Consider the following 12,329-nt stretch of genomic DNA (forward strand, 5'->3'; position numbering starts at 1 on the left):
TAACTGAGAACAATTGCATGCTCCGAACTGTTTGAGTTGTCATATTTCGATGGTGAGTGGAAGCTGCGGTGGTATGGCTTGTTGTTTTTTTGCTGGTGTGTTTTTGTTGACCGTGCCAGCGTTGGTGTGTAGGCGCCGTGGACGATGCGCCAGGTGCGCAAGAAATGGCACGCAAGAGGAGCGGAATACGCCAAAGGGCTCGTGGTAAGACATCTAGTCGACTTTCACGGAAAAAAAAATAATTAAATATGGAACATCTCTGAGAGCATGGCGGGGGAGCCGGAGAGCTGCAGCAGAAGGAAATTGGTGCCTTACCAATTCGCGAGAACCCACGCTTACACACACAGACACACACACACACATACGGCAAGGCGCCATACCACCGTCCGCTCTCGGTGTAGAGCTAGAAAGAGCACAGTGCCGCGCGTTCATGTTTGTGAACAACAGATGCCTCTGTTTCAAGGTAAAGCTTTCTGCCACACAATGCGCGTGGGGATGATAACCTAACGCTACGGTGCCATGGCATCCCGGTGAATTTGCTGAACCTTGGCTACCAGTGCGGCGCACCAGCGCCTGTGGCGATCCAAAAGCAACGCGTCTTCTTGCGGCTTCTCTGGCTCCTCAGATGCAGGCGGCTTCATCTCAGAGCTCTGACCGATGAGTACTCCTCCAATGCCTTCCTCTGCCCGCTCCCTTCGAAGATTCTGCCATTCGCGATGACGCCGCTCCTGACGTTGCCGCAAGTCTGCCCAGACCTTTGGTGGTCTTTCCACAAGAAGTTGCTGTAGTAGAGGGTCGGTGCGAGGGAGGCTCAAGGCGAGAGCGACAGAGAGCACTCCTTGCGCAACAGCCTCCGGGTTGTAGCCGCCCTCCAGTGCAACGACCAACCCCACTGACCGTCCCTCATGCAGGCACCACTCCTTCAGCCGCGACAGGACGGAGGCAAACCCACCCTCGACGGCCATCTTGCCCAATGGATCACCATAGGCAGCATCGAAGCCCAGTGACACCATGATCAGGTCGGGTCGAAACTGAGCCAGCCGCCGCAAGAAAATCTCTTCCAAAACAGAGTTCATTAGGTGATCCGAGATGACCTGTTCACATTGTGTTGGGTGTTGCGCGTTCGTGTGCACAGCTACATTGCATATGGAGCCCTTGGAAGCGGTGTGTCGGCTCCCTCCCACGTAGGAGGTGTCACCGCGGCTGTCAAATGGATAGAAGCTCTTTTTGTCGTAGCGGTGGAGCGACAGATACAGTAGCGAGGTGGGGTCACACGCACCCTCAACGAAGGAAGCGGTGCCCTCGCCAAAGTGAACGTCCAGATCGAGAATTGCAATGCGCGGAGGGCCAGAGGGCAACACGGATGCGTGCCGAGTACGTAGCTGCTGAGCCGCAATAGCGACGTTGTTGACCAAGCAGAACCCGCTCGGCTGTGACGCCGCACAGTGATGCCCTGGCGGCCGCACAAGACAGAATGACACGAGGGGGAGCACACACCCTGCAGCGCTGGAGGTGCCGCCAGACCGGGTAGCCGCCACACCGCGAAGCGCGGCGACGCTAGCGTCTATCACGGCAGCTGCCGAAAGGCGAGCAGCTACGCTGCTCGCCTCGTCGCTGCAGTAAACATCACTTTTCAAGCTCACCAGAGACGCACCACTCTTCAAAAAATCGTGATAAACACGCGGATCTTGGAATGAGCAAACCTCGTCATACGTGGCAAGTCGTGCAGGTATCCACTGCGCCCGGTTCGCTGCGCTTATGGATGGTGCTACTCGGCCCAAGTTTGGTTCCAAGGTGCCATCTATGTGCACCCTAAAGGGAGCCAATAGCTCGACAGGCAGAATGTCGCACGCACGCTCACAGGCCTGAAGAGTCTCGATCGCGCGTTGCAGACGGTGTGGTGTTTCAGGAGAACGGTTAATCTCAGAGCGATGCAGCAGCATGCGAGCATCGAAACACCAGCCCACTGTAATGTCGGGAGGTTGCGGTGCCACCCCACACGTCGCGCTGTTCAAAATAGTGGATTTCGTGCTTCTCGGCGATGCATCGCCCTCTACATCAGTACAAGTGCCCCCTGTGATATAGTACACTCCTCTGTCTACTAGCTTTCCCATGAGCAAAAGTTCTTGGTCGTCGACAAGACACAAGTCAGCGAACGATGGGCCCGTGGAACATCGTGCTCGCAAGCCCACTCGACTAGCTACAGCTTCCAACGGCTCTCTCAGATGACCTTTTCTAATATGCGCTTCGGTTTCATGGTGAGGAAACTGGAAGCGCCGCACAATGACGGTGCCACTGGACTCGTGGCGTGCAAAACGTGATGGTGGCATGGGTGAAGCCCGGTATGCTACGCACATAGAAGAGAGAGTAGTAGTTAGTGAAAGTCAAACGGCCATGTCATCACCCGACGTCTAGGGACGCTATGTGACGCGCGAAAGCCGGGCACGACAGCATTCATTGTCTCTAATGGACGAGACCGTGGTCTCCACAATCGCAGAATTGACGAGACTCTAACATGCTTCCCTTGAGTTGAAAAAGCAAATTTGCTCTTGTTGAAGGTTCTCTCTGGAAGAAATCGTGCCACATGCGAGAAACTCGATAAGCGAAAGAATAAAAAAATGATACGCAGCGCTGTGAAAAAGAAGCTCTGAAACATACGGATGCGCGCAGTCAGTTCATGGCAGACCTCTGATACTTGAAAACGATGATCTGCTTGAGAGTCAACTCAGACCCCAGTGGCCCGTCGCAGGATGGTCGAATTTACTTCCGATTGAAAAGATTGCCCATCCATTGATCGTGCTCTAGCACCTCTGTATGCGCCACAGATGACAACACTCGTGCTTCGCAGCACGGGACGAGCTGAGGGGATTTGTCATCGTCAAAGAGTGATAGTATGCTCAATAGAGAACCGACCCCCATCTCTCGGTGTGCTATTAACTCACTCATCCATCTCCCTCGCCTTCTGTAGAACAAGCAGCATGAGGACGTGCTTTCCACTCCTACAACCATCAGTATCGCCTTTCCCAAGGCTCACAAAGAGCTGCGCACTGTACCGTTTGTCGAACACTTCTTGGAATTTTGTAACGATGAGCTGTTCAGTCTCACCACCGTCACCGAGAGCTCTGGAATAGGAAGAAGCATCGTTGAAAACACTTGGCAGATTCGTGCGGAGACAAGAAATTCGCCTTTAGTCCATTAGAAGCGATGTAGCATGTAGCTCGTGGCCAGTCGCCAAATCTACCGCGTCTAGCTGTTTCCAGATTCCATAATATCTACCTGATATCTCGCACTAGTCGGTTGCCAATACCAGAGTTGTCAACTGAGTAACCGGAAACGTCACTGAACTGGTCTGGTCATTCAACGCTTATGGGGGGTGTCTGAGGTCTGTGACAGGAAAAACGTGTCGTCGAGGTCACCTTTATCGGCCATGAAGTCACCTGCAGCGTGCACTCGGAGCCAGACGTCTGGATTTCGTAGGCGAGGCCACAATTTGCTTCCTCCATCGCGCGACTCAAACACCATCTGGAAAAGAGATCCACCATGTGTGTGACAGAGAAACATTGAGATTCCCGCATCTGTGATACGGCCGTACAGAAGACATCTCCACAAGTAATTCACAATTCATCACCACTGCCTACCCCTAAATTCCAGTAGAGGTACACCTCGAAATGCAGCAGCTTCATAACCAAGACGGTGTTCTCCGATATGACGGCCTCACCGAAGAGTTGAAGCATCTCCTACACATTTTGAATTCTCCGCACTCTGTCTGTTTTTCTTTTTTGCACATCTTTCAAAACGTGTCCATAATGGCCTAAAGCGCTTGTCGAATCCCGCCCCGCGGCCTTGGACGAGCCCAATCCCCCAGCGCGGGGCGGTCGCAGGCGCTCTGGGCGGGGGCGCGCCGGGTCAGTCATCGGCCACGCCCCCGCCCCAAATCCCGCCCGTCATGTGGGTGGCGCGGGTGGTTCCGCTGTTGCGGGCCGCCCCGGCGCAGCACCATTCGGGATCTTGCCGCCGGCGCCAGTGGCGGTGCGTCACGGGTGCTTGGATCTGTCGCCGCATGGTGTGGCTTGGCGCCGCGCCGTGGCAGCCGCCAAGGCGGGATTTTCGGAATTTGAGAGTAGCCGGCAGGAAGGCGGTTGTTTTGTCCCTTTGGCTTTGGTTGAGCTTTGTGTGCTGATTTCTGTCTTTTCCGCGTTGTGATGCACCGAGCGTTTGATGATCGATATTATGGGCGAGGGGGTGCTGGTAATGGGGTGAGGTATTTTGTCTTTAGCTAGTACTGATACCGTCACTGAAAGTAATATTGGAGAATTGGAGCAGACGCAGTGAAATGGGTGTGAATGTTTATTGGGGAGTTGAAGCATGAGAAAAAATATATAGAATGCATGGATTGGATTTTTATGCTAGGCTACCCAAGCGGTTAAAATACTGTAGTATGCTTTTTTGTGTGAAATTGCCGCCTCTCTTACCATCTTTTTATGTTTGCTTTACCCGTGTTATGCAGTTGCGGTTACTTTGCTGGAGAATCCCACTTGTATCAAATCTAGTTCACAGACAGCTCGAGCTCAACTTCTCGTGCCTGCGCGAGTGTCTTTGGTTCTGTACCGTGTGGGACCACACAGTATCACACTCAGCTAGCAAATATAGTCGATGCGCGTACATGGGTTTTCATTGGAAGAACGGAATGTTATAAGCAGAGGGGCGAATCATGATGTACCCAGTTTCCAAACTGGGAGAAGGGAATCAGGATTGCCTGAGGTGTTCCTTACGTAACACATGGTTGGTAGCATATCAAGGTCCCCCATTAGTAGACTCGGAAACAGCCGCAAGGGAGAAGTTAATTTTTTGAAAATAGGAAGACTGGAGCACTCGGGATGGGTGTGCAGCTTGGTTTGGAGGGTGCCGCGGCTACAAGAACTGCTAATCGTAGCACTCTCCGCAACACTTCTTTCCACAAGGTATCACTGCTCTCAAGCAGAAGCGCTTCAAGAGTCCAGCGGAAAAGACTTCGAGGGGTCTCACCTGTGGAAAGCTACGTTCTGACCATATCATCAAGCTACTCTTTCTTCTCGCTCTCCGCACAGTAGTGTTGGGAAAGAGACGACTTCGTTCGAAGTTCCAGATCGTCTAACCGAAAAAATAGATTACTAACGATACTGTTTAAAATCAATAGAGCACAACTGGGAACTGCTCTTTCAACAGGGATCAGGGCTGGATGACAGGGTTCGTACCGGTGCTCTTGACGGAGTTCCTTTTCATTGAGACTCCACACAGCTCCCCTACCTAGGTCTTTGACTACTACGACAAGCCGAGGATTGCAAAACACTCAACATGCGAATGCAGAGCAGCACAGCGAAGGTGAAACGGTTGATTACAAAAATCCACCATCGAGCTATGGCAGAGGAACTCATGCCTCAATATAGCAAGTGGACGATGCAAGAAAAAGAGATCAGCAAGAGTAAACAAGGCGCATCTATTCTAAAAACTTCCTTCTTCACGGTAATAGGCGATTATAGAGAGCCACCTACAAGTATCTAACCGCGTCATTTTGCATGATTTTGGAGTATCTAGCTCACCGAAATGGCTCCTGCCACTTGCAGATGCGCAGCACATATACTCTGCTGTCGGCATTCTCCTTCATATGGACTTGGAGCTCAAGCCCTTCGCTCATTCCCATCAGAAACTTAGGGGCGATTATATCGACCCGAGTAAGTCCATTTCTGGATAGTTCTTCGCCTGGGTTGTGTATTGGGCTACCGTTAGACAGGAGTGGTCTCAACACTCTCTTCGTCGATTATCACATCGACAGTTCAGCTCTCGACTTATGTTGTCGAGTTGTCACTCCGTAACAACTACCATGCATATATCTTTCTAGGCTAGAGTAAATCAAGGTGGGGCTTTACACCAGGTCCACTAGAGAATCAGCAAGATCTGTTGTAGGGCAATTTCGCTAGCTTCCAGCACATCTGAAATTTTCTCTTGAGTAGTTGGCTTGCATGCATATATCCACTACCGCTGTTGCTTTTCGCTTTCTGTGCGGTCACCTAGTTTACTGTCTTTTTCAGCAAAGTGTGGCAACTTTACGTTGCTAAGTGTTCCTTTGCAATTCAGAGCCTTTTGGTCAAGCGTATGGATTCTCACACACACAAAAAGCTTCACAGGTCAATTTCCCTCTTTCCCACTGGACGGGTGTGCATAGACTCAATGACGCAAGCGTTGCGACAGCAAACAAAGGCGCCTGTTACGACAAGCCAGGGCAGCTCTATCGATTGCAATTTAAAGTGAATCAACATGTGCTGAGTACTAATCATCTCATAAGACCTTTTTTTTTTGTCGGCTTTGCAGTTATCCTATACGGATTTTTTCAAGCAAATGTGGACGTGACGCATGCGGTCGCTTTGGCTTTGGTGTCTGTGTCCATGTTGTTGCCGCGGTGCTCTCCGAGATCGATACCAACCTTTCAGACTATGCCAGAAAAGCTTGCAACTCTACAGAACGCGCAAATTAGCGAACTGCCTTGGTTGCGGGACAAAGCTGACGAGATCAATGACGAGGTCGACATCATTCGAGACTTTGATTAACAAAGGTACTGAAGTCAGCACTTTGATGATGGTCCACACCCGTTTTAAAAAAACCTAACGAAACGACTGAGCTGACCATGGTGGGCGCCCCAGCATAGCATAAGGCCTGATACCTACCCTGTGGAGAAGCAGGGCAGCACCCCACCATCCCAGCCGATGACGGATCCGGCGCACCACCGCCCAGAGCGCCCGCGACCGCCCCGCGCTGGAGGATTGGGCTCGTCCAAGGCCGCGGGGCGGAATTCGTCGACCGCCTTATCCCTGTGGAGGGGGCCCTGCCCACCGCCGAGGGGGCGCCGGGGGGGCGGCGCAAAGAAAACCCCCTCCGCACTGAAGGAATCCCGGGGAGAAAGAAACACGGGCTGGGCTGCGCGCGTTTCGGAGGCACACTGCACCAAAACCGAAAAGAAAAAAAACCTGGCGATCAGCGCACGCGGGGGGGGGGGAACGGCCTGGGAAGTTGAATTGCTTGTGGGCCCCAAAGCGCCGCAACCGACGGTAGAAGCTTTCCCCAAGCACCCGCAACCTTTTTTTTAGTTGTTGGGGGCACCCGCCTCGCCGGTAGCAGGATTTTCTGGGTTCTTTGTAACGTTGGTTTGGTTTGTTTGCGCCAAGGGTTCTGCGATTGCTGTGTTTTTCTGCCTGACCTGGGGCTGGCGGGGGCATTTGGCCCCCGCGGGCCCTTTTCCGCACCCCCCCCTCCGCGCCAGGATGGCGGGGTTGATGGCCACCGCGCCCCCCAAAAATCGAACGAGCGGCCACGAGCGAAGAAAGTTCCAGAAGAACTCGCCACTGGGCGACCAAGCCGTGACTGCGCCCCTCGCGTGGCACTTGGGGAAGGCGAAAAAGAATGTGGCTGGCCGACCCCACCACCACTCACACCGAGAACAGATCCGGTGGCCTGATTTGTGGCGGGGCTGGGTCGAAGAAAAAGCCCAATCCGGCGAGGTCCCCCCAGCACGCGTCTAGGTTGAGGGGGGCGCCGCGACACATCATTTTCGCCACCCACCCCCTAGGGAAAAGCACGGCTGCAGAGCGGCCATGCGCGTCCCTACCCGTCGCCGGTGGGCCTTCCGCTGCCCGCGGGGGCCACACAGGCCCCAAACACCCGGAGGCCGCGCGAAACACCACCAGGGAATGGACATGCTTCTGGAACCCCTCGAGCCCTGCAGGGATTTCTTGGCCCCCCCGTTCCCCGCTGACGGCGCGCCACGCAAAGCCGTAGCCTGTTCCCGCGATGGGTTACACCAACGACGGCGATTTACACAGCCCCCCGCCGCCCAGAAAAGCCGGCCTGGGCGGGGGCGTTCGCCGCGGAGGTTCGTGACAACCGCGCCCCTCCGGAAGAGGCCACGGACCCCCGCAAAGCTTCCCCCAAAGGCCAGCCGGGGAATGGACGCCACACAGACGGAAGCGAAGCAAGCCCCACCCCCCAGCAAGAATTCTTTCAAAGAGCGAGCGAAGGCCAGTGATGCATCCAGGATTTATTTGAGGTGAGACATAGAAACCTTTAGAAGTCGCTTCCGCCGCGGCTGTATTGGCCACCTCGTTGAAAGGAACCGCCGCGTGCGCAAACGAACACCGGAGGTGAATTCCCCATCCGATACTCACAAAGAATACTGGGAAGGACCGGATTTCGCTCTCAACAGCAGAGGTTTGGCGCAAAGGACCTCTTTCTAAAGCAGCCAGAAGGAATTATTTATCGGCTACGTGTAGCAACCACCCTTCTCTCGGCACGGTTTCCGCAATAGCAAGGACAAGGTTCTGAAGACCTCTGCGCATAACAACGCTCTCCGCCCTGCGGCTGCTGGCTAGAGGGCTGCGGTCCTCCGCGATAGTTCATCGGACTGTCGTGCCAAAAAGGGTTTTGTGGCGGGATGGCGGCGACGGCTGCGCAGCACCCATTGGCATTTTCACCGCCGCCCAAAGCTGTAACGTGGGGTGTCTATGGGTGCGGCATATTTTTCAACAAGGCCGTCCTCCGCCAAAATGTGTGAATAACCCAAAGGCAACCAATGCCCGCCGGTTGGCCGTGGGCGGCGGGCGGCGCCTGGGCGTGGCCGGAGTTAGGCCTTTCGCGGGGGTTGGCCTGTTCCAAACCAGCCCCCCGGCAAAAAAACCACCGCCCCCGCACCCCCCGCCGGCGGGAAACGGGGCCCATGGGGTGGGCGGGGGCCCATAAGATTTCCGCAAACCCGGATAGTTCCCAGGGCATGGGTCGACTTCGAAACGCCCCGATTTGCAGGGAAAGAGGTCAGATTCTAGCGGCACTGATCCTAAAACAAAGGCAAAGGAAAGACCAGTGACAAGTCAGTGAGGACGAGCGCGCTTGTTAATTGGCTTCGGCTTGGCCGTGTCTTTCATTGCCCTCATCCAACCGCAGAGCCACATAGCCGTTGGAGTCCCCATGGCCAGGGACAAATTGCCTCATCGCGCGGCGAGGGTCAAAACCGGCGGTTTTCAACACGACACAACTGCACCCCCTGCATCCCCACTTGCTTTTGCGCATGTGTCGCCTTGGCGTTTTGTTTGGCTCGAGTGCCAAGTTGGAGGCCAAGAAGCTTGGAATTCATGCCGCCACCAAACAGTGAAACAGTGACCCCGTGCCCCCCGAGGAAAAGTGGGTCGAACACTTTCTCTTCGTCCGTGTGGCTCGGGGGTGTGCGAAACAGTGCTTCGCCTTTTTGTGGATTTATCTGCATGCTGCTGTCTTTCGATCGCGCTTCCACTTTTCCCAGGACTGCGTTGCCGATCCTTACGTCAGAATTCCACCCACGACATGGAATAGCGATGGCCAAGTCGTCTGCGTACATGCCGAACTGCGCGTCAGGAAATGAGGCCACCAACAACTCTGGGAGAGGAGTGGCTTGTAGGGAACACAGTTGTGGTGCAAGAACGGTGCCTTGGGGCCACCAGCCATTAGGCCATACTGTTTGCCCAATGGGTTTCAAAGCTTTGCTTGCGCATAGCGGTGTGCAAAGAAGTTTCGGAGCCAGTGCTTCAAAAGCGGGTGCCGGGGAAACTCTGTGGTCTCTTCGCGAGAATCGGGGGATCCACACTGTTGAAGGCTTCGCTAAAATCCACCACAGTTATTAACGTCCGCATTGCTCGGTGGGCTGCCTGCTGCTCCCTGCCCGGGCATTTGGCGATCATCACGTGGTAATGGATATATTCTATGTATCTCGATCGTGTCCGTGATCCTGGGGGCACCATTTTCGTGGCGCAGCAACGCCCATGCGCATGTTGGCGTGGATGGAGATGCCGCGCATGAAATAAGCATGATAACGCCATGTGCTGCATAAGTTTGGAGACGCAAGAGGTGGGACTGGTTAGCTGGTGCGGCGAAGGTTGCTCTTGTGGCTTCCAAGGTTTTGGTGGTGGTACAACGTGCGCGTTCTTCCGCTGTTGGGGAACAAGGTGGGCGATCCACATCCAGTTAATGAGAGTAAAAGTGCGTTCTTTGGCCTTATGGGGAAGGTGGTGCAGCGCCTCGTTGAAGATGCCATCCTGCCCGGCTGTCTTCGAGACGAGCCAGGGCTGCCTCGAGCTCTTTTCCCGAGGGCAGGGGGTCTGTTCCCTCTCGCCTGTTTTTCATTCAATTTGCTGTCACGCCATACCCCGGCGGGGGGGGGGGGAAAGAAAAGAGCGAGCGCGCGTGCTTCGCGAAACTTCGGCGGGAAAAGGTAACGTGGTGGTGGTGAAGTCGGTGGCCCTTGTGCGTCGGCAGGCCGGGCGGAAAGAGGGGGATGATGGGTGGGCTGAGGTGTGGACGCCTCTGGAATGGGGAAAGGAATCGGCCTGGGTGTAATCATGGCTGGAAAGGGAAAAATAGTGTGCGTAGGGGGTGAAAATGTCAGGGGCTGGTGGATTTTCGGGGCGGCGGAATAGGGTTTGCGCAAGCAAGCGGTGGTTGCAACTAATGTTGTATTCAGGGCGACCATCGGCAGTGGGAGGTGCCAGATGGACAGGAGGGAAAGTTTGTGCAACGCGCACTGTTCGCAGCACCGGCCATGGTGAAGAGTGGCTGGGATCAACCTTTGACATCCGTCAGCGCCAGGTATCCTTTTGGACTTTCCTGATGTGATTCCCCTCATACTTGCGTAATTTGTGTGTGCGCAAGATGTGGTGGTTCGAGTTAACATAGTAAGCTGATTGTGCATCTGCGGCTTGCTCGCCAGCGGCGTCCGTCTCGGCAGGCCACCGCACAACCCCACGAGTTCGACAGCCATGTGGACAACTGCGCTTGACAGCACACCGGGGGCAGAGTTGAACGATGCTTTGTGCTCGTCCAGAGTGACTTTTCCCAACGGCCTTGCAGCTTTTAGTACCTCACTGAAATGTCCTCAATTTTCCCTTTCCAACTGTAAAACAACCTCGGGAAGGTGGGGGCTGACGGGGTTAGTAGGGTTCCACTAACCAGTGTGATGGAATGGGTGGGGAACTTATGTTTGCTATCCGCTATGCAGTTTGTGCGCCGGCTTGCCACCCCGACGCCCCGGGGCCACACCAAGTCCAGTGCACTTTCTGTGCCGCCGTGGAAATATGCTGGCATGCCCGGCGCGTTCTCCAACATGAAGCCCGCATCGCCAAACGGGGCCTCAAGCTGGTCGGCGGTGTCTGGCTGTTCTGCGTGGCGCGGCCGGGATTGGGGGGGGGGGGGAAGATTGAAATTCCCACAGGGCAACGAAGGAAAGCCTCTAAAGGCGCCCGAAAAGCGGTCGGGGGTCGTCGTGGCCAGGGCTTTGGGGGCGTGTTAATACCCTCGATCCCCTGGGAGGGGTCGCGGTAGACCATCTCGGCGATTTCCCTTCGACGGGCGAGTCTCCACCCCGCAGCTTCCATTTGGCCTTTCGGGATTGCGCGCCATCTTTCTGTTGCACAGACGTTGCTGTGCCGCCGCCGCGGCCGGCACGGGTCTAAAATAGGTTTTTGTGCACGGCCACCCTTCAGGTGTTGGAAGGATTTGGTGACGGGCTTCGTCTCCGGAAGGAGGAAAAAGACTTCTGAAAGCAGTTCGGGCTGTTTAGCCTTGCTCGGTCGTTCGTGTTCGCTTGTGCAATGGTTGGGGGCCCGGTGTTGGATTAGGCCCCTCTTCGCGGAATCGGAAACGTTTTCGGGTGGGGGGCTTCGGCTGGCTGGGGGCTTCTTGCCAGGGGTGGCGGTTGCGGCGTCCCTGCGTCCCGGGGGGGCTGGTGCCGAACCCGACACGCCCGCCCGCCTCTGCGCCCGGCGGGCCTTTGGGGCCTCCGGTTTCGGCGGTTCTTTGGGTGCGGGGGGTGCGTCGCGCCCCCTGGGGGTTTTTCTGGCGCCCCGCTTTTTTTTTTCGTGCCGGGGGTGCCGGGCAGTCTCGCGATAGGGGTTGCGGCGTTTCGGTGGTGTGGCGCTGTTTCGTGTGTCCTGTTGGCCTTTTGGGGGTTTGTGGGGGGTGTTCTTTGCCCTGGGTGGGTGCGGGCCGCGGTTTCTGTTGCCGCGCACCTGGCGTTTCCCCGAGCCCACGCGCCGCCAGTTTCTTTGGTGGAGGAAAGCCCCTCCTCCCCCCGTCTTTGGGCCGCTTGCCGGCATCCGCTGCGTTCGTCTGGTGGGGCGGCGTGGGGTTGTTCCGGGTCGTGTGCGCGGGGGGCCGGGTTTCCCGCGGCGTCGTGCCCACCATTTCTTTTCGCCATTGGCGTTTTCGTTTCGCGGAGAAAACGACGACATCGCCCGCGCGCCGGATCGGCCATCGCCGACGCACCCGCCCCAAATCCC

The 12,329-nt window shown here is 55.6% G+C and overlaps 1 protein-coding gene across 1 annotated transcript, besides 2 other annotated features; it reads right to left on the reverse strand.

The window, feature by feature from the left end:
* Positions 1-509: 509 nt before the first annotated feature.
* Positions 510-2,357, reverse strand: LPMP_080880 (histone deacetylase, putative; the record flags this gene model as incomplete). Its single annotated transcript, XM_010705916.1, has 1 exon — positions 510-2,357. The coding sequence occupies one exon, from the start codon at positions 2,355-2,357 to the stop codon at positions 510-512; it is 1,848 nt and encodes a 615-aa protein (XP_010704218.1).
* A 1,580-nt stretch (positions 2,358-3,937) lies between these two features.
* Positions 3,938-4,038: a repeat region.
* An 8,289-nt stretch (positions 4,039-12,327) lies between these two features.
* Positions 12,328-12,329: part of a repeat region that runs on past the window's edge.

This window comes from Leishmania panamensis (genome assembly GCF_000755165.1).
Source record: "Leishmania panamensis strain MHOM/PA/94/PSC-1 chromosome 8 sequence".
Taxonomy (NCBI): Eukaryota; Euglenozoa; class Kinetoplastea; order Trypanosomatida; family Trypanosomatidae; genus Leishmania; species Leishmania panamensis.